At 32.4% G+C, this 24,617-nt stretch overlaps 1 protein-coding gene across 1 annotated transcript; it reads left to right on the top strand.

Annotated features, from left to right (window-relative positions):
• Positions 1-4,464: 4,464 nt before the first annotated feature.
• On the top strand, positions 4,465-10,674 carry LOC136831701 (uncharacterized). Its single transcript, XM_067092332.1, has 3 exons — positions 4,465-4,621; positions 8,043-8,089; positions 8,846-10,674. Exons 1-3 carry the CDS (start codon positions 4,480-4,482, stop codon positions 9,692-9,694), a joined length of 1,038 nt encoding a protein of 345 aa, XP_066948433.1. The 5' UTR covers positions 4,465-4,479; the 3' UTR covers positions 9,695-10,674.
• The last annotated feature ends 13,943 nt before the right edge of the window (positions 10,675-24,617 follow it).

The raw sequence follows: 24,617 nt of genomic DNA, 5'->3' as shown, positions 1-24,617 counted from the left end.
TTTCAAACATCAAAAAATAAATGAACTGAATGGCTTAATTGAATAAAACATTTTGAAAATTTTACAAGATGTTTTGCAACTGTAAATTAATTAGTTGCTGCGAACAATCAAAGTTATAAGTTGTATTAAAGTTTTAACACAAAACGGATACTATTGCCCTTTGAATCTGATTAGAGATGTAAAAATGTGAAAATACCTGATGTTCTTCATTTTCGCTTTTATCTCAAACAAATTTCAGGTATATAGTTTTCTCCAAATCAGCGTAGGCACTTTGCTTGATTTGTTTATTTTTATACTGTGCATTTAACATTCCAAAGCTCTCAAATAAAAATTTTGAAATAAATGTTAGTGTTGTCTCTTCATTCCATCGAAGTGCCATTTCTGCGTAACCTAAACTCATGAACTCCACTAAATTACTAAATTCAACACGTTCACTGGTTTAATGGACGAATGACAAGTGGGCATTTAAAAAAAGAACATTTTGGATCCTGTACACTTCACTAAAATTAATCGTAAACTGTTTGGTGTTCAGACACGTTTAAGCTAAATAACTTGACTAAATTACTTATAACTTTAATGCCACTTTAAGTCGATTTGGAATCGGCGTGTTCAACAATCTTTTTAAGACCGTTTACTCGTTATATTTCTATCGTTAAGTCACTTGCTTCAAGTCATTTTGTATTTTATCGATAGCTTTGTTTCATCTATAACTAAGAAAGATTTTATATTAGCTCAAAGCTAACTTAAAGTCGATAACGCGTGTTTACAATTTGATCTTAGTGATTTGAATTTTGATTTGTGTTTATGTTTGATGATCTGATTGAATTAATTGTTAAGTGTTATTTATCTTACTGATCTGAAGTTGTGTTATTATTACGTATGTTTTCTGTAAATATTTCGGATTCACCAACCAGTAAGGGTGCATAAATAAAGTGCAAATAAGTCAAAATTGTCTTTCAAACACACGTGATTCAACAATCGGTGAGAGAGCATTATATATGTAATGACGGCTTTTGGTATCATATATTCTTTATTCGGATACATTATATTTTTGACCTGTAACTGCTCTTCTATTGTTAAGAGTACGTGCACTTTTAGCACACGGAAGAAGGAGTAGGCATATCATTACGGCCAGCATTACACGCTTCCTTGATCCCATATAAGATTTTCCAACGTCTGGCCGAGCGCCGTTTCAATTCTCCACTGGGAAAAGATTGCAAAGAAAAGACGGAAATGAGCTTATATATTCCACCAATTCCTTTCATATTAGTGAAAGAGTCTACTGCACGTTCCATAGTCCTCGCGACAGTGGAATTGTAGATTCCGTCGTCTTAACGACGCTTCTTTTATTACTTATAAAAGGTTATTGATGAGGCTGGCTGCGACGAAGCCATTACCGAATTCAAATTGAATATATGAGTTAAGAAATTAGAACTTTCTCTGTACGAGACTCTTTCTAGACCTGGTTGCCTTTGGTGAAATAAGAAATGAAGGCAACCCTCAGTGTGGTGAACATATGAAGCTGAAAAGGTTACGAGAATAGAGTCAGTGTCTCATCTTCCTTGAGTGAGCACAAAATACGGAAGAAATCTAAACAACAGAGATTCAATAAAGTTAAGGTTGCAACTGCAATATGCGCAACATCATTCAGTGGCATCCAAGTTACTAGAATGATTTCAAAATTTTTATAGACTCCATGCTGCGTAATTAGAGTAGAGCAGGCCTATCCTTAAATATGAGAAACTTGTAAGAGAGGACAATAGAACTTTAAAGCCACCAGAGAAATCAAGTACAATGTACACTCTAATAAAGATGATACATATATACTAAGTTTCAAATGTGTGTAGTACCTGTCGGTAAATACACGCAAAGAAACAAAGTACATTTAGGCATTTTGCTGGTATTCAAGACCTACTTAAGGTTATTGTTTGCAATAATAGCCAGGATCAATAAACTTGGAGACCTGTCTTCCATACAGTTAACCACAAAAATGCTGATTGGTTCAACCTTGTAAAAAAGCGGAATTCTGAGAGACTCTGCTTGACCTCATAACCTGACTGCAATTAGGGAGGCCTAGGCTCTACTTGTTAAAGTCACCCACCTATTTTTATAAAAAAACAACAAATTTGCAAACATCAGATGACATCTTGCTACATGACTGAATGACGAACCTTTTGTATTTTGATAGTTACAATATCGGATTCTCATATGAGGGAAAACTTAAAGACGTCAGCTGATAAAGAACCATATTTTGACCATCTCCGAAACCCACTGCCTTCTGGCCTGGGATAAACAAAAACATACAGAACTTATATACAGGTGTGAAATACCCTTCCAATAACTTGTCCCCTCTGAAAAGCGTCATCTTGAGATATACTTAACGTTTTCCGATTTACTATATTTGTCCACTAACTTATCTAAAGTGGAGAAAAATGAACTAAAAAATCATATGAATAGGAAATTTGATCAAAAATAACTTCTCGATACGGAATTGAGGAAATGGGTTTACTAGAATTACTGAAAGTTAACCTTCTTTGCAATATCAAAGAAAAATACAGAATGTTCCGAGTTGGTTTTTTAACTCCAGCTAGTCTATTTTCAATGCATAATGGACTTTACTATTTATTTGCCTAGCAGGTTCTGTGTAACAATGATGTTCCTTATTAAAGAGCGCATATGAATACCTACATTTAGACATATCATATGAAAAATATACACGGCAGACAGAGGTAAAAAAATAACAATAACAATTATCGCTAAAAACAACAAAGCGCCAAGCTATGAATTAGGACGAAGCAACATATTTAAATTCTACGTCCAGTCATGTTTCCACTCGAGGGTCTCTCTAGAAGCTTCCACTTAGTAATAAAAGTAAGACTAACATACTCAATACTGCATTCATGTCTAAAAATATGATAGGTTTGAAGTGATGAAAGGTACCTACTAAGTTCACACACACATATATATATATATATATATATATATATATATATATATATATATATATATATATATATATATATATATATATATATATATATATATATATATACACACACACACACATACATATTGTATATATATATATATATATATATATATATATATATATATATATATATATATATATATTTATATTTGTTTATACATTACACATTAGCGAATTTCATTCATATTTTTCTCATTCGTATCAGTTCGAGGCACTGTAGTTGTGGCCATCTGGGGGATCCCTTCAAATTAACCCCGACCCCATCCCCCGAAACCAAGCGAATGATACCGTTCTAGGTCAAGGCAGGATGACAGATTTTTATCCTGGTTATGAGTGTTGTATAAGTAAGCTATACTTAATATAATTACAACAACACTGCAGAGCTTTATGGCGGTTTTGCATTAGAATGACTCATTCGGTTATTTTCCAACGATGTCGTAACACCTCGATATACTAATGCTGAAACCAGGATCCAGACTGAAGCCTAATTCCAGAACGTCACCCGGAAATCGCGTCCAAACTTCCCATTAAAATTGGAAACTTGTTTTGCCACATTAAATTAGTTTTTTTTCCTTTAGTCTATATTATCAAAGAGAGAACCTGATGCTGACTCACTTTTGCCTAGTTGTTCTTATCTTGCAACAGCAGCCAGTTCTCCCACATGTAGCCAAAGAATGGTTGTTATATTATAGGTCTTATTCTATTGGAAGTGGCAACTATAACCAAACCTCCAGCGATCTTACAACACTTTTCACAGTTCGCTCTGGAGTACTGCAGAAATGCCTGTATCAATTAAAACTCGGTGTAGTGTTCCTCTTTTGTTTTGTGAAACCCGAGCATTGCTGAATAATGCTTTCTCTTCCACCCACGCACGGTAGCAAGAGTGAAGCACCACTTAGGCCGCTATGCTTTTCCATTTATTTCCTGACTGGACTCAAAGTTTGTTGTGATAAACGTTTCTAAAATGTCTGAGTAATTCTAGACGATAAGAGGTTACTGTGATTATTTTATAATACAGATCCTATGTAACCGATATTAAGCTAAACGTAAACGTCCATCGTAATGCTACAGTTCCATGTGATCTCTCTCTCTCTCTCTCTCTCTCTCTCACACACACTTTTTACCAGTCACATACATATCAACTCATGCGTGTTGTATATGCAAAACGAACCTAGACAAGCTTAACCTCACCCCGACCTATCGCGTGTGGGTTCGATTCATACCTCAGGAACTGGGTTTCTTCATCTGTTTTCCGACGAAATCGTGAAGAGGTTATTATGACTATTACAAATCCGTGCATTCGTAAGTTTGCGCTCTAACCAAAATCAATGAAGGTGAACAGTCATAACTGAAAATGAAAATTCAGCCGACATTACGAACGAAGAACAGAAATTGACTTTATCTACGCAAAAGTGGTTAGATAAGATTATGCTTTTATTATCTCTCACTATCTTAATACTCGTAACATTTTTTCTCATTACCTAATATATATGTCGCATACAAAACATAACATTACTGAAGCTTACTGTTTACATTTTACTGCGTCTCTTACCATGGAGAGCCAAATAGTGAACTTTCTTGTTCTTTTTGCCGTTCTTGTTGCTGTCAAAGGATTTGTCATCATTAACTCAGGTAAAGTTTTGTTCATGAGCGCTATTTTAGCAGAAAAGTTAGATAAGTTAACAGGACATAAAGGATATGTTTAGATTATATTTGAATGTTCTGAAAATAGCCTGTTCTTGCTACTGTTAATAAAAGACCTATTCTCCTCAGTGTTAAAAATCAGAGGTCTCCAAGTTTTGAAACCTACTGCTGGTTTTGAAACTTTGGGAATTTTTCATGTTTTTTTCCTTCTGCATTGAAAAATATTAACGTCCTTTATATCCTTGCAACATTCTAGAAGTTATCCTGACAATTTTTCTTACAAAAACAACCCAACTTGACTTCTACGTATACTCTTCTGATTAAACATTTCAGTTCATTTATAATATAATCATTCACGACCCATTTCACCATCTTTTTTAATTTTGTTCGATGATCGCTGGAACTTTTCAGTTGACTTTTAAATTAATTTTATGCCTTCGTCCCTAAATTCTATCCTATTCGTAATTTCTAAGTATGTTAACATATTAAATTTCAGTTATGAATGCTAAGTTAACAATTCATTCTTTTTATGTTATACACACAGGTACACAGAAAAAACAAATCACATCCAATATAATATCTATCCGTCTATCAATCTATCTATACACACACACAACAACACACACACACACACACACATATATGTATGTATATTATATATATATATATATATATATATATATATATATATATATATATATATATATATATATATATATATATATATATTTACACATATATATACTGGTAAGCTTCTTAGAGACGAATATTGAAATGCAATTGTATATTTAAACTGAACTTGAAATGCATCTATAATTAATGAAGGTACAATAGGGGAAGAAGTGAATCACAAACTCGGTGAATCAAAGAAGGCAGCAGTTGTATACAGGAAGTTTTCGAGGTTTCGAAGAGAACACAAATTTAATTGCAATGAAATAAGCATCTCTTATTATGGAGGAACTGTTAAGCATAATACCTTAACTAGGTGAAAAGTGGATACCTTCCGGAAAAAAAAAAAAAACATGAACTATATAAGAAGTAACGCGGGTTAAATGTAGTGAAAAGCAGAGATACGAGGGAGACGAGGTAAACGCTAGGGTAAACTCGAGGATACCCGGACCAGAAAAGCTTGCCATAACCACATTGATGCTAGCAGGTACTTGAAGCGGTTTGGTCACATACAGGAGTGGTTGTAATAAAGGGAATAAGGAGGAGATGAGGATGAAAGAATCGGGTAGACATTTAAGAGCCTGAATATCCAGGAAGCGTGAACAGATGTATAAAATGTCCGACGATTTATAAGTTTTCCGCACTTGCTTTTCAAGCTAATATCAGCAGTCAAAATAAAAATTGGGGAATGCGTGAGCATGAAAGTTTACTTATAGACTGTAGAATAACATGCATGAAATATGGTATAATATCGCAAGTTAGAAATAAAAACGCCTAGACAAATGTTACTTGCATATTCCCATCTACTTTTACTGGGGTCAAGGGCTGTCCAAGCAATTCGTATTCTACAGTAGAATTTGGACTAAAATCTCGTTATAAGATTCAATAATAACCAGAAGTTGGCAAGTCATACCGAAGTAAACCTGTATTCCCCAAGACGCTGAATTACGTCTGAATGTTTTCCAAGTATATTGCAAAATCACTTGAAATCATGGGAAAATAACTTGCACCTCTGGGAAAAGAAACATCTTTTTTTGTCTAAGTGGAACGTTTATCAGACAGTCGCTGATAAGAACCAAACGCCGCAGTTCACTAGGTAACAAAGAAAGAGCATTCTTCCTAACATTTAGGCATACAGATAATAATACAGGAGTGTCTGTAGCGTTCTGTACAAAGATTCCTCCTGAATATGCAGATTAAACATAATTTCCTTATAGTACTTTTTAAGATTTCATTAAACCCTGATTTGTATACAGTATAATTTATCACCTATTGACAACCTAATTGTTATATGAGGTCTAGGTTCTTATTAACTTCATATATAATGCTACAACAGCTATCAGCAAGCTTGAAAACTTTAATATCATACGCTGGCAATCTACCGGTCAACAGTATGTCCTATTTCTTATGGGTAAATTGATAAGGCAGTATAATGAAGAATTTATAATTACTGGCCTCGTGTTCAGTATTCTTTCCGCTAGTTCTATATTCCTCAAAGAATCATTCCAATTTCCTTTTTCGATTCCCAATTAATTTTTACTGCGGTAAATGCGATTTGGAATCTGGCTTATATTATCATATAAATCAAACGCTTTTTCATAAATACTGCTATTAAAGCAATATTATTTACTAAAATAATTTGCATTAATACGTCTTCATTTATGTTTTGCTTAAAACATTAACATTATGTCTGTTGCAAATAATCAAAGCATGGATGTAAAATAATAAAGAAAGATAAAAGACTTTGATTTAAAACATTTAGATGCTGGCTTAGATATTACAAACATGAATTCCCGTTTCCCAGCTGTGTTGTCGATTTAAAATGTAGTAAAATATCTTTCAATCCTGCGAGTCATTTTCATTATAAAAAAAGTACCCTACATTAAGTCGCATTTAGCATTCATCAATATATACAGTATAAGGTATATAAATAACACTGACGCCATCTTTTTCCGCTTTGCCAATCCACTGCCATCGAACACACAAAGTTACCCGACATAAAATGCTAAGATTTCCATAGTCTTTAATATGGAAAGAAATGGTAAGGTCCTGCGGACATTTTATAAAATAATCACATCTTCCCAGCTCACAATACAAAGGACAACTGGTACGGAGTTGCTAACCCTCATGTATGAAAAATGTCATAGATTTTAACATTTCTTTGCTAGATATATCCAACAAATGGCCTTATGATTAATATCAGACACCAAAATTATATAAAATTATATATATATATATATATATATATATATATATATATATATATATATATATATATATATATATATATATATATATATATATATATATATATATATATATATATATATATATATATATATATATATATATATATATATATATACATATATATATATATATATATATATATATATATATATATATATATATATATATATATATATATATATATATATATATATATATATATATATATATATATATATATATATATATATATATATATATATATATATATATATATATATATATATATATATATATATATCATATATATATATATATATTGTATATGCAGTATATTACACACACACAAATATGTATATATGTATATATACATATATAATTATAAATATATATACTGCATATGTGTATATATATACATATATAATTATAGAAAATTTCCCTCTTTCCGGTCACTTTACCGTCAACTAATCCAAATAATATTCCTAAAGACTTCGTTTTTCTTCATTTTCAGGTTATGCAGACAATCCAGTCCACGATGAAGCTGATCTATACTTCAAGGTAAAAGCATTAAAATGCCTGCAAGTTCTCTTAATATATACTGAATACTGATATGAGTTTTCTTAAAATATTTATCTAATTCTACGAAGACCATTTGGAGATATAAAAATATGACTGCTATTACATAGAATGTCTGCGACCACATAGTAACAGCTATTCACATGTTCAGTTTGTGTTAGTAAATTTTGCGTTTTTCAGGAACATGTTCATCTATCATAGATGATTTTCAATTGTCCCCTTTTGCCCGAGAATCTTTATTATTTCGCACACTTTGCTCACTTCCATACCTTGTGAGCTGAGAATGTCACTCCCACTGCAGAGGAGTGCCCTTCCGAAACTAACCTTGTTATGAAGATACCAGCAATACAGGCAACCAGAAAAGAGTAATGTAAGGGTAACTTATGGACAGAAAAAACAATAAGAAACAAGGTGTGAACACCCGTCTCCTCCCTACTCCCCCACCCACTCCAAAAAAGACAGAACGTCCACGAAGAAAACAAAATAATTCTGTGACGCCTAAGGGAACTTAGATTTGAGGATTTTATTTTTAAGTATTTATTCCTGATCGCTGAACTCAGTACCTGTAGAATTTTGAAAATAAGTAAATTTTTTGCCTAATTCCAGGTGATCTAGCAATAAAAACAGAATTTTAGAAAGAGCGCGATTCTTCACTATAAACGTGATTATGAATCATCGACAAATTTAGAGCAAAGTTATTTAATTTTTTACAATGAACTATTTCTCATCTTCCACTAGGACTGGCAAAACCTGGGGAACGAATTCGAGAGAGCGGAGTGGCTGAAGAACCCTGATATGTCCCTTTACGACGTCCGTTCGAATGAGACAGGAGCCTTCAATGGTTCTGCCTTTGGCAACTGGAATCGATTCGGATACTCTCTGTGGAAAGTTGTTGGCAATAATGCCAGCGTTTCTGCGTATACGATTGAGAAGTTTAATGTGACATCAGATAACATTACTCTTATAGTCCCAACATACTACAACGTTCAATTAACCGGAGGCAAGAAAATGGCCCAGTGGACGAAGAAGATAAACAGTAAGGTATTACTGATGAATGCTACTCTCATCACGCTGTCCAGTACCGACGGATCTGGAATGGGTCAACTGGAATTCAAATCCAGTGAAAGCGGTAAGTTTAGTGAGAACGAAACCCTGCATACCACACAAAAGGACAGTGGCGGGTCCATCACTTGGCACGTCCAAAGGAATGGCGTTATCAACAGCTACGATAAATACACTAATTTCATTATCTTTGAGGAAGGGGAGAGTGAAAATGGGCACAGCACTGAGAAAGCAGTGCCTTCTTACAAGGCCCTTTCTGCCTTAGACGGATTGTTGGAGGAGATACTCCAGTGGTCTGAACTGCCTTCTAATTGGAGTGCCAAAGTTACGGGTTATATCATGGGTACAGAAAAAGTGAAAAGATTAAAAACCTCAAGTGAAGCACATTATGACCTTCCATCTCAGTCGTTTGCTCTGTCAAGAAATTCCAGCGGCTATATTTGGAATAATGTTCATTCTCTCAGTATGGAAATGCCTGAAAATTTCAATAAGATTTTAGCAGATTTTCTTGAATTCTTATTCTGAATATACAGTTAAACGCTTGATACAAATTTTTATTCCTGATTTACCATCCCTTTACGAATATATAACTTTTATTTGTTGAAAAATATTTCTTGTTTAGTTATCTAGATTTAACAAAATCTGAAACAGTTGCGGTGAAGTAAGTAGCTTTCACGTAAAGAAAACTTAATTGTTCCCTTGCACTACTTGTCTATGATGAGTTGTAATCCCATATACAAATACATTCAGTAAATTACTAGTAGTCCTTTTAACGCATAAACCCTTTACATTGAATGGCAACGTCTCATATGACCTTTTATGGTATTATTTGTGAAGTATTTGCCCACTGGATAACTTAAATTAGCGACCGTCAGCAGATACGAAAATATAAGACACCTACTGTACATAATGGAAAGGACCTTTACCAATATATCACGAACCCTGGTGTGAGTTCAGCTACTCATTATTAAAGACGACGAGAGAAAATCATAAAGTCACTCCGTAACGCATTAACATAAACGCAAGTTGAGCGGGGTACATATTTTCATTTCTGGAAGCTTCACCAGTCTCATACACCTACACCTACGAATCATCAGTAGTATGTCTACCACCTAATAACAAAGAGTCACTCGCATCTTGTATATACCTTTGTAATAACAGTTATAATCCCCTAAAATCCAGAAACAATTTTCATATCTAATTTTTTCAAGACTGTTCAGTAAAATCAAATAAAGTTCACTGTAACCCCATTTTAATGAATAGGGATATAATTTTTCGAGTTATTAGAATAAGTAAAGTAATTTTAAATTTCGGAGAAAGTTCTTCCTATTGCTTCTATTTAATGTCACAAATGTTTGCATTCATACACCTGCATTAAATCTTCCAACTTTTATAGGACCAATTTTTCACTTAAGAAAAGAAAATTAAGTAGGTACGGATAAGCATACCTCGAAAATCACTGGAAATGTTGTTGATAATAGGAAAACAGTAAACATGCGTTATCATTTGCGTGTTTTATTTCATTTTCAAGTCCCCTTTTAAAACGTTCAGCTTTCAGATTATAGATTTCTTGCGAAACTTCATTTATCACAGTCCGAGTGGCTTCTGAGTAAACACGTTGACAGATCTATGTTGTTCACATGAGGCTGATATTAAATACATACTATACAGGAAAGGCACATGGGATGTTGAAGGTGTATGCATATGAATGTATGATATGTATATATATATATATATATATATATATATATATATATATATATATATATATATATATATATATATATATATCTTATAAATCTATTCCCTTGTAAGGAGTGGCTTCAGAATGTGTTAGCCGTCCGGTTCCCCAAAATGTATTTGGTATGGGGCTGCTAGTCTCATACTCTTCTTTGTTTCCTACCACGACAGCGTTGACAGAAGTCAAGTCACTACCATTTCCTAATTTACTAGCTGATCATAAAAGGGTACAATGGGAATTTAATAGAGAGATTCCATCTACAACCGACCTCACTTGGTAACTGGACAAGTCTCATGACTGGCGTGTGTGTGAGTGTGTGTAAAATATATATATATATATATATATATATATATATATATATATATATATATATATATATATATATATATATATATATATATATATATATATATATATATATATATATATATATATATATATATATTATTGTTTATATGCCTACATTTTTACAGAAATATTTAATTTGCGGTTGTTAAGCGTTCATTTCGAATAGATATTTCACTATTAACATAAATAACCTACTAACTCTAATCATAATTTTTTTTACCATCAGATTATGCATAAAAAAACTCTTTTATTGCTTTAAAAATTATTATGACAGAAAAACCTAACTAACTGTGCACAGCTTTGCATATGCTACTATGGGTAAATATCTATAAATGGCAAATGTTTTTGTATTTGTAAATCTCTCAATATTGCAGTTTAGTCTTTTTGCAGTTCGTCCTATATTTAGCTTCTGTTTTTTTCATCGAAATGGTACGGCACTCTATACTTGCATCTACTTCCAGTAAAATCTGTCTATATGTAAGCATTCGAGTGCTATAAAAGAATGATTCAATGATTTAATGCTATCAGAGGTCATTCTCCCCACACGATGATACAAATAGGTCGAAAGGCCAGATTGTAAGTCAGTAGTCTCTCGATAATACCACAGATTGGCGAAACAGCTGCCGCGACAAAAACCAATAAATGAACGAAATAAGTCTGCGTAATTTTCACCAGAAATTGACGCACGAGAATCGGAAAAACTCCGACGGTATGAAGATACCTGCAAGAAACTTATTTATGCCACTAAAGCAATTGCTTTGAAGAATATATTGTATATATATATATATATATATATATATATATATATATATATATATATATATATATATATATATATATATATATATGTTCAATTGGTCACTTTTATAGATATGTAACCATGACCTCGTTCTGAGGCTCCAGTTCGATTCCTGCTACGAACGTTAGAATTCCTTCATATTCTTCCATTTGGTTCTTAGTTAGGGGTTGTAGTGCCAAGCGTATCGAAAAGGTGAGAGGAATACGAGAAGTCAAGAGGGCATTGTAGTTATTCCAATTACATATTTATGAGTATATATTTATATATATATATATATATATATATATATATATATATATATATATATATATATATATATATATATATATATATATATATATATATTGTGTGTGTGTGTGTGTGTGTATAAATTACTATTTACTCTTTTGATAAACATTCAAGAGAATTTAAATTAAAGTACCAATCGACACTATCATTTAATTCTGTTCTTCAATAAGTAGGAATAAATTTTCCACGGCCTAGATGGTCAATGACACGTGCTCATTATTTTGTGAAATTATATAACTGAAACATAACTCATAGCTTCAAGAAACCTTTTACTCCTCTTTAGTTACTTAAAACAACAAATGTTACGACAGTCACTGAAACTGCTAATAGAATTCTAGCCCTGCGGAAGAAGAAAAGGTTCGGAAATGTCTGACAAGCTTGACAACATTGGAAACAGGATGACAGCATTTCCAGGAGAGACAAATGAAATCATCGTTGAGACATCACATCTCTCTCTCTCTCTCTCTCTCTCTCTCTCTCTCTCTCTCTCTCTCTCTCTCTCTCTCGGGGGCAGTAAACAATATGAAAGAGAGAGAACATCATAACGCATGATATGGATGAAATACCGGATAAGATACATGACTAAGAGATAGTATGAAATATCAGTCCCAGCGATTCCATCTTTGCAGCAGCAGATATTATTTTCTCTTTTATAAAATCAAAGCGGATGAAAAGATGGTTTTGTAAGGTGAAGGGAAATGTGTTTGCAGACAATCTGCAGACAAAGAGTAGGCGGAGGAGAGGTTAACAGAACTAATCGCAAGATAATAAGAAAAACATAAGGGTTTTAGATTCGCAATAAGGGTCCACATTAAGAAAGGTTGGATGGAAGTCACTCAAGAAGTTGAAAGGTAAACGGTACCTTGTATGGGAAATATTTGGACCTAGAGTGATAATGATGATTATATTGTTAATAAACCATCATTACTTGATTATTATTTCATAGGAATACTTCTACTGCATACATAAATGCTCAAATGCCGTGGAATAAGAATAATGATAATATAAGGAATAAAAGCAAACGAAGTTACTGAGAGAATATTCTTAAGAAGTTAAGACCTTTAAATCCGGTTGATTTTTTCTTCAAAATTATGAAATATGGAATTCCAATAATCTTCTATTAAAGGCAGCACACCTGCGCTACTTCAATTCGGAAGAAAAACAAGATACTTTGTTCCTTTTCACCAAGGCTACTAATCATTCACATCTGCCTTCTTACACTGATCTTGATAAGGAATGTTTCTCATAAATGTTTTCCTCTTACCTGCTTAGACAGATGGGTGTTATATTTACGATGCAATCTTGACTCAACTTTCGTATGCCTTATTAATAAACTATCTATTCAATGAATTATTGGCTTTCATATGTCAAAGTTAGTTTAGATCCTGTAAAGACAAAAGTGTATTACTACTCTTCGGTTAAAGACACTTGTTTTTTACTAATTCTCTCTCTCTCTCTCCGCGGGAGATAACAGAAAGTGCGCTGCCTGATTACAGGAAGAATGACCAATCAAGAGTATAATAGTTATTCCACGCTGAAATAAAGTAATCATTGTTTCCGCGCATCAATGAATGTTATCACATACAGTATGCTCAAAAGGATTCATTACTCAATTAAACGACAGTGCTGGAACAGTTTGGCGTTGGTAGTTGATACTTGAAACGGCATCTACATTTATAAATAGAAAAAAAATAGCTATGGTAGCAATATTATAAAAAAAGTCACAATGAAAATGATAGTATAAGCATATAAAAGGGAAACCAACCCAAGCCTTAAAAGGATACGAGTTTTAAATTTTTACGACACACTAATAACAATAATGAACAAATGGAAATCATTTAATTCCGTTACACAAGAAATAACACGTTTTAAAGCAGTTCAATTAGTGATACTCCTAGAAAACTTTGATTTGTTTCACAAAAGAACAAGAGAGAGAGAGAGAGAGAGAGAGAGAGAGAGAGAGAGAGAGAGAGAGAGAGAGAGAGAGAGAGAGAATTACTATGACAGGAGGTGTGATAAGTGATAAACCTTATTTCCCATTATCACCGTCTTTTGTGTTTCCAACTTCAGTCTAATTTCAAATGTCTGAAGTTATTCCTTTGTTGTTCTATTATTTCCCCTGGATGTTCTGAATTATTGCTTGGGGAAATGAAGGCATATGTTAAATAGGACTAGTAAATGCAATTCAAATGGCATGACCAGACAATTATTTTTTACTATTTCTTTTCTATATCCCTGTATAATCAACTTACTAGAGACCTTTTTAAATCAAAGATAGAAAAAATATAATGAAATACATATCACGAATTTATGAATTTTAAATTTAAGGGAAGTAATATACCATAAACTCAATAATCTACCTTCCAAATTTCGTATCAAACATTTAAAAAAGTTTCCAATGCAGATGGCAACATTAGACTAATCATTGCACCCCTCAACTAATATGATGAACATAATTACCCGGAAAGGGGAATAAAGAGCAGACCATAAGGACTGCGTCTAATGATATCAGGAATACTTGAGCGAAGAGTGAAAAAATAACCCCATATCCTCTCTCGAAGAAAAAATAACTGTCAGACAGAGCAAACTCACAAGGGTGTAGAACGGAAAAAAAAACCTGGATGACGCAAGAGAAGGTAAAATCTTAATGAGACTGACCAGAAATTCATTATTTACATAAGGCTTCATATCGACAGACTCCCAGCGCCCCGCGACGCCAGGAAATCAAAATAAAAACTGGGGCCATCGAACGCTCATTCCCCTCTGGTAATTTACCTGTGATGGGAATCTTAATGAGAACCAGAACTTCTGTCCTCATTCGTTTTTCTCACTGCCATGAAATGGGGTAAGTTGATTCTAATGGGATTCTCTATAGGTAAGAGGGAGCTTTCTATTCTAATTTTATACTCTCTCTCTCTCTCTCTCTCTCTCTCTCTCTCTCTCTCTCACACACACACACACACACACACACACACACACACACACACATATATATATATATATATATATATATATATATATATATATATATATATATATATATGATATATATATATATATATATATATATATATATATATATATATATATATATATATATATATATATATATATATATATATATATATATATATATATATATATATATATATATATATATATATATATATATATATATATATATATATATATATATATATTAGCCAGTAAAGGAAGACGCTTAATGAACTAGTACTTGATTAGAAAAATATTTATTTAAATAAGAAGTAATTCAACAAATCAAATTCCAGATGGAAATTAAGTTAAATTCTCTTCTGATTAGACTGTTTGTAGTTCTTCTCAATATCCGGTTATAAATTTAAACGTTAAAAACCAACACAGTCTAGTTTTTTTATGAGGTAAAATAACCAATCATAGAGATATAAATTCCGCGAAAGTAAAAACTCGGATAAAGGAAGTGGTGCCTAAGAAGCGAATAACGTCATCCTATTTACTATAAATGCTTAGTTCGAATCATATAATAATGAATGACAATTTCTTAGTCTTAGTAAATATAAGAAAAAGGTTAATTTCATGCTGCAATAAATCAAGTATCTCGACGTATCAATTAAAGACCAGTGCAATAATATGATAATATTCAATAATATTCATATTTCCTCTTTCAATGTTAAAAATGAATTATGTCAAAAAAGGGGAAATGAATTAAAGCCCTTTCAAATGTTCACGGAACAACCTAAAACATAAAATTTCCAAAGAAGGAGGAGGGTTCGTAAATTCAAGCTTAATTCAGATTGATATGGATCAGTAATTCAAATGAAAACCAGTTAGATCCAAGACGAGGTAGAATAAATTCTACTCCTTTCAGGGTTTTCTCACCGTTTACATTCCGGGGACTTTTTGACATATTTTTGCCAAGGAATGATGAAGAACAGCATTTTTTTTTGTGCAATAATCCTGGCGCGTCTATATCTATCATCATTTCCAAATTATATAAGAGCATTTGCGTGTGCTTCAACAGAACAGACAAGCAGGCCTACTTCCGACCTTCTAAATTAGGATTAGACTCCACTTAAAACATTTAATGCTTGAGTAATATACGATGTATATTCGTGGAAAGTAATTTCAAGCATGAGACTAATTTTTAACCAACTTTGAAACAAATATTTCAACTAAGTTTGGACCAAGTGTTCCTAACGAAGTTTGAGCCAACCCCTTTTTTCCGTGTGCGTGTGTCGGAGAGAGATACCAAAATTGTTGAGTTTCCAGAAACATTAAAAGTAAATTCTTGCATTATTTCAAACCACACAGTACATGATGACAAAAGATATTTGCTGCACTACGTATATCTTTTAAGCATTTCTTACATCCTGTGAAAGAAGAATATGTTCTGTGTTAATGTATAAGTGAGAAATTACATTTATGCATCGATAATCAATATATATACATACCATATCTTTAAAAACCTGTCAATAATTCACCTACATCTATTACAGGGTGCAATTACCACAAAAGTTTACACTGTAATTGTACCCAGTAATGAATTCTTTGTATAAGAGCCTGCTTAAGTAGAGGAACTTTAAAGCTTGGACTTAATACTGACGTATCCTAAATATTAATCTGTACTGTGACGAGGAAATACAGCGATGATACTCATTCCACGTCATTAGTAATAATGCTTTTCATAATTTTAAAACTCTGTCTGCTTAAAACTACAGACAAATCTGTAAATCTCATCTTACTGAATACACACTGCTTTATACAAGTTCGTTTACTTGGCAAGATTACCATCATCAGCATGCATATCTTTACAAAATGGACTCCTATATCCTAGCCAACAGTTGGATTTTAATAAAAAAAATTAAATAAGCGGATAAAAATAAATACAGCAAACAAGTTCTTGAGGTTCCCGCAGATTAATTCCAGGAAACAGTGTTGATATTTGTAGTAAAAACTCAGAAATTCTTGTTTCCTTCTCAATACGCTCAGATTAGGGAAAACAGCCGGTATTCAGTTCTTGGAACTGACCTATCCAAATTTTGGCTCACCTTGAATATTTAGTTAAAGTTTGAATATGACTAAAAATGACATCTGCAAGAATGATTCATGTCCAGGAGTTATTGTATTTAGTAACTTAATTATTCGGTCCTCACAGGGACGTACGACTTTTAACAATTCCTCTTTTCCTTTATCAAAAAGGTTTCCAGTGTAGCTATTAGATTTGATTGTACCTAATATTAAAAAAAAAATCCATCAATAGATTTCTAATCACAATCCTTGTTTTGTCTTTTTTTGCACTGATTCTCTGTAACATATATATCTTAATTTTTAGTTGAAATATTAGATTGTACTGTATTAAAAAAAATGAAGATTCTCCAGATAGCGCGCTTGTTGCAAAGCATTTTAAGTAGAATATATCAGCCGTGAATTTCTGAGATCAAGACGACTAAGAAATTCTCTGTAAAATCTCATCGATTCTTAACATTTAATAAAACTACATTCAAGAGTCCAGAATTTGGTTGGCACGACAGTAAAGATGTGACTGTTGTTATACATGAAGTTTCCAGAAGTGAACTCTCATCTTCTTATGTTACCGGCGAATGGGCCCACTTCAGCTTTATTTAAAAGGGTTCCTTGCAAAGGCACCTTTAACAGATCTTTTCATGCGATACTTTCGTACTAAATTTTCAAATGAAAATAAATTATTCAGATACCATGAACATTAGTCAAAACGGGCAAGTACTATTTGCTATTTTCTTTAAAAAATGCAAAAGTGGCTCTTCTTTTTCAAAACCGGTTTATAACTAACACCCAGCACAGTTTTTTACTTTAATTAGTATTCAGTCTGTAATATGATAATTGCCCAAATTTGCCACAAAAAGGCTATCGAGCAAAAAAAAAAAAAAAATTTATCAATCTTTTGGTTGCTGTATACAATCAAGTTTCTTGACTCAATATTATACAAATCAATAATTGGTTAATTTTTTCAGTAACATTGCATAAGAAACCTTTATCATACAATAAGAACAATAAAATTATTAACGGAATGCTAAGAACTGCATATGCATTTTGACAGTCTAATATACCGTTTCTTGGGAATATTTGAAACACATAAAAAGGGTTGTGTGCTACTATCACCTTCCTATTGAGAATATGTATTATGGATATATATATATATATATATATATATATATATATATATATATATATATATATATATATATATATATATATATATATATATATATATATATATATATATAATATATTAGTAATAGCCGCAATGCCTGCCCTCTTAACGTCTCGATTTCTTCACAATTCTTGGATATGGAAGAAAAAGAAGAAATTCTGACGTACGTAGCAAGATTCGAAACCGCATCCCGAGTATCAGAACGAGGTCACGTTACAGACAACCGTATCCAAATGTGTTAAGAAATCGAAAAGTTGGTAGGCATTGTGGTTATTACAATTGCATACGTATCTGATAAAAGTTACCACACACACACACATATATATATATATATATATAAATATATATATATATATATATATATATATATATATATGTGTGTGTGTATGTGTGTATGTGTGTGTGTGTGTGTGTGTGTGTGTGTGTACATTATGTGTGCGTATGTCTGTATGTATGTTTGCATGAGCGTATGTGTGTGTGTGTGTATGTTGTTTGCATCGTACTGTTTGACATATGCAGTATGTCACACATGCAGTTTGTCAATTTGCTCAGTAGACGTGATTTTTTGTATTAAAACACGTGTTGCTTTGACGCTTTCATACGTTTGGCGAGAACGGAATGGAAATGACGGCGGGTGATCCACAGTTCGTATTCACACGACGGGTGATGGAGTCATTTCACGTAACCCTGACGCATCTATTTAGAACCTTGATAGTGTTAAGCGCTGAACTGGAAACCTAAAAGCATGCAATATTCAGCGCAAAAACGACAAATAATTTTCAAGAATGAACTGCAGACAAAAGTGATCTAGTTTTGCCTTTCAAATTCACTAATTAATTATCTCGGTACCGAAAACCATTGGTCTGAATCCCGACAGAGGCAGCTGCACTTACCGGATTTTCTTTAACGCGAAGTTATTCCCAAAGTAAAGTTAACTCTCACTGTTCCGGAATATTTGCGGTTTAACTGTTGTTTGTAAAAAGAGTCACATGGTAGGTGACAAAACTTTCTCTCTCTCTCTCTCTCTCTCTCTCTCTCTCTCTCTCTCTCTCTCTCTCTATATCTATTTTATATATATATATATATATATATATATATATATATATATATATATATATATATATATATATATTATATATATATATATATATATATATATATATATATATTTACATATATATATATATATATTATATATATATATATATATATATATAATATATATATATATATATATATATATTATATATATATATATATATCTATTATATATATATATATATTATACAAAATCTGGTTATATGGGTATGTTCCATTATAATACAATTTTTATTCAACAGGTAATTATTTGATTGTAGTGGGTTACAACCCGGGAGGAGAATGTTAAGAGGCTGGCAGCTTTATCCTGAATACTGCCAGAAATCAGGCCGGTTAGCATGCTGTGCAACCATTCCAATAAGGAATAAAGGCGAAGGCCAAATATGTGAGAAATATCTCCACTGCATTGTGGGTTATAGTAGTCGATATATATGGGCTTCATTTCAAGATTAAATCAACTTTTTTTAAAGTTTTGGGATATGTGGTTGTCTTTCCAAATATCTAAATATAATTTAACTTTAAAATGGAAATTTTATCATTTAATACAGAAAAATAAAAAGAAAAATTTAACTTTAAAACAGAACTCTGACAATTTAATACAGAAAAACCTTTGTATGACGATACACATGTCTAGTTTATATTACTTGCAGAAACATAAGCTTAAAAATGAATAGTATATCTAACAACAGAAAGAAAACATCAATAATTTTTATTTAGAAGTTGAAGCAGATATAGTTTTTGGGTGTCTGCAAAACGAAGAAAAAAATACAGTAACTGATGCACTGCATATATCGCAAAAAATGAACGTGAATGGAATATGTAAAAAAAATAACGTTTGATACCTAACGTTTTTGAATGGCCTTTCTGTCGGTGTCCTCAATATAAAATCCATTTGTTCTCTATTTGATGGTCATTTGAAGCAAGAGGGCAGGCGCCGAAGTAGAGGAACTGGTCACACTGTCGCATCCTTCACAATAACCGATATCGGAAACTAGGACATCGCTTCCCGATGTGACCCCATCTGGCGTCATAAAATCTCCGTTGCTCAGCAGACACAGGAGCTTTAGCAGGTTCAAATTTCATTCTCTGTTACAGGTGAGGGAAGAATGCATATATAATTCTTCATTGAAGAATTATATATGCAAGTGAAGTTTGATTTCAAGTGATTTTCAGTTAAATTGTCCTAAGAATTACGTTCATGTATACATTCAAGTAACACAACATAAATACACATATATATATACATATATATATAACATATATAATGTATATATATATATATATATATATATATATATATATATATATATATATATATATATATATGAAAAGATTAATGAAAGATTTTGGATGACAGACGTTTGCCTACTAACTCCAGGCAAAACTGCGATCTATTTTGAGAATAAGTGCGATTCCAAGAACGACCGGGAAGACCAGGTGTATCAACCTGAGTGGTCTGGTGTAATCATTTGCCAAAGAAATACAAAAACCCTATAATTGTCATTTACATTATGAAACAGTAACAGGAAAAAAATGGAAAAACAAATAAACAGGTGATACAAGACCAAGAGTGCGAAGATGAAAGTAAAGTTTATTTTCAAGACTGGTGTATGAAAAGGAAGCATGGAAACACCAGTTCGGTCGTCTCTGTTGCCTGGTCAGAGTCCAGAGATCTACATCAGGCCTCTTTTCCCTGCAACGCTTACCACCAGCACGGCCACCCTTTGCAAGGGCCCCTAACCGGCAATAAGCTGGCTTCATCCAACCCAATCCTATCATTGGTTCAGAACTGCATGGGATTTCAATGGACATTGGTTTCACAATGAATGGCTTATCTAGGCAGGGAGCACTGTAGAATGCCACAGAGGAACAAACGCTGAGCTTGGGTTGGAGAAAGGGCTTTTAGTAATTAGAACATAATGCAGGAAACTAAATGAGTGGAACGAAAAATCACCGGGTAAATAGACGCGATCTGATGCAACATACATGATGTATGCATATGTAAAGCTTACTGAAAAAGAGGTAAGGGAATAAGTAAAAAATACGGGAAAAGAAAAGAAAAGAAAAGAAATGAAACACAACCTAATAATATACAGTGTTGGAGAATACCTAAAAGAAAATACAGAGGACGAGGCACAAGAAGGTTATTTAAAGAATATCTTGAGTGCCAGTGATAAAAACCATACCCACCAGCAAGACGAGAAATCCAAATAAAGGTTGTAGGACTAATGTAAACGAACAAGGACAAAGACTCGGTTCACGACTAACACCTGTTAAAATGGAAAGCGAAAGGAAATACTGGGTAGTGATGGGAAAGCAAAAATTCTCAAAGTTGTTCAAAAGGTAAGAGACAAAAGTATCGTTATAGCACCAGACTTAACCCAAAAATGAAAAGGACAATACCAAAAAGGAGAATAAGGGAATCAGATGGTACACATAAAAAGTGTAATCCATTCAAAAGAACGCTTTTCATTAGAATCAGGGCGCCATGGAGCTAAGAAAGCAAAATTTTGATTACAAACAATTATGAAGTAATATATATATATATATATATATATATATATATATATATATATATATATATATATATATATATATATATATATATATATATATATATATGTTTGTAATATTATGTTATATACCGATGTATGTGATTCTCCATGCAAGGAATGTCTTTTCCTCAATTCTTGTTACTCTTTTAAACAATGAAGTTTCAGACTGAATAGTAGAATACCTAAATGTGGAAAGAATACGTTTGGTGAATGTGGAAAGAGATACGCTTTCATACGTTTGGTGGGGAACGGAATAGATGACCATTTGAACATCTTGACAGCGCTGGCAGTAAAAGGTAATAAACGAGACACGAACTCCTTACATAATATAATTTCACATTCCTGTTTGACGTCATTCATAACAATGCAAAAAATGCACTTTATGTTAAACCCACAACTTTCACCGAATATAAACAAAGTCGAAAAAGTCATTTTTGTGACTTTACATTTCTTTAATGTTCATGATGTAAACGACTTTCTATATTTTATTTAGGTCGAAAGAACATTAAAAGCTTTGTGTGAGACAATGGAACCTGTGCTCTTGATGTTACAGTTCAAAGCTTTCAAAAGGACTCAAAATCAAATTAAAAATTAGGCTTTATCCGTTCGAGTAAAAAGGAAATGTAAAATAAAAATAAAAAAAAATTAGCACGACATCAATGACAGGTAAAGGAATCAAACAGAAAGAACTAGTCCCTGAATATATATTGAATAAGACAAAATTAGCAGTGAAAATGATAGTATAAGTTACATTTGCATAAAAACAGGAACAAAAGATGAAACTTAGAAGGAAAAAGGCTCCAGGGCTGAAAGATTAAACAAATTTAAAATGTGTCAACCATTCTGGTAAAACATGTGGTGTATGTGAGGTTTGAACCTTCTTTTGCATTTCTTAATACAGCGCTTTTAATTTTTCCCTGGACCTCTTTACTATCAGGACAGCTGCTTCTATTTTATCCTGAGCAGGACCCAACTTCAGAAATGGTTAGGAAGGAAAGCAGAAAATAAAGCAAGATCAGTAATAAATGGAAGATTTGGAAGAAAATTAATTCACAATTTAATACAGAAAATACAAATTTTGGTGACCTGTAAATGTTATAAATCCACAAAACATTTTATGGGTAACATGACTTTAAAATGAATTTTATCCAATATATAGAAATATACATCAATATATATATATATATAATGAAACAATATATATATATATATAATATAAATAAGAAAAAATCAGGATCATGCACTGCATACATATAAATTTTTCACATGCCAATATGTGCAAAACGTTTGATACAATGTTTTTCATGACCGGTTTCGACTTTATTTTTAAGCATAAACGCTGATAATTGACTAATACAGATTATATTTCACAAATATATATACTACAGAAGAGTACTGACGAACATACACAACCGTTAGAGACTACATATCCATACATATATATACAGTATAATTTTATACAACAAAGGAAGATAAAACAAAAAGACTGAAAAAAGGTAAGAATAAAACAAAAGAATAAAACTAAAAAAAATGTAACAGGTGTGGAGTCCTAAAAATTTATTACAAGGGCTTTTTTTAGAACCTTAGGATGATTAAGGAAATTAAGTTAAACGTAGTAGATTATTTAAGAATCCTTAAATCCTTCAACCAGAGGAATAGGGATTGAATTCCGAGCACCAAATCGTTTGATGCCCAACGTTAAGTTTTTCTTGTTATCCGGATTCTTAGTCTGATGATTTCTTAAATAAAAGAATATCCTGGTTGTTTGCCTTCTCCCCTTTTATGTTTATTTTAATTTTAAATTTTAGTTACAGATCGTAGTGTTGAGACAAATGATACAATTGATGAAATAACGATTAGAATTGGTGCATCAACCGTCGAGCTGGTCTGAATCATTTGCATGGGAAAACAAATACCGATGGCATGATTGTTATTTACATAAAATAGTTTTCATTTTAAAATTGGCAGCAAATTGCCAGTATCCCAACCTGATACAAGTCGCCCTTCTCTCAGAATACAAACAATTTTCAAGACTTCTACTTCAATGAAACACCAGTTCGGTCGTGATTGTTGCATGGTCAGTCTGCAGTCCAGAAAAACGACTCCTTTCAATCTGCAATGAAATTGAATGTGTGGCCACCCTTGCAAGGGCTTCCAACTATGTCACAAACATCTTTTGTGCCAACCCAATCCTATCAGGTTCAGAACTGCATAAGGATTTCAATTCGACATTGGATAAATTTCAGAATGGCATATCTAGGCAGGAGCACTGTAGAATTCCACAAAGGAACAAACGCTGAGCTGGATTGCTAAAGGGGTTTAGTTATTAGTGATAATGAGGTTCCATTTTTAGTTTTCAGAAAACAAATCACTACACGCGATCTGATGCAACATACATGATGTACGTCATCATTTATATATACTGAAAAAGA

The sequence above is a fragment of the Macrobrachium rosenbergii genome, chromosome 48 (genome assembly GCF_040412425.1).
Source record: "Macrobrachium rosenbergii isolate ZJJX-2024 chromosome 48, ASM4041242v1, whole genome shotgun sequence".
In the NCBI taxonomy this organism is placed as follows: Eukaryota; Metazoa; Arthropoda; class Malacostraca; order Decapoda; family Palaemonidae; genus Macrobrachium; species Macrobrachium rosenbergii.
The sequence above is the reverse complement of the archived record's forward strand: the minus strand, read 5'-3'. Positions and strand labels throughout refer to the sequence as shown.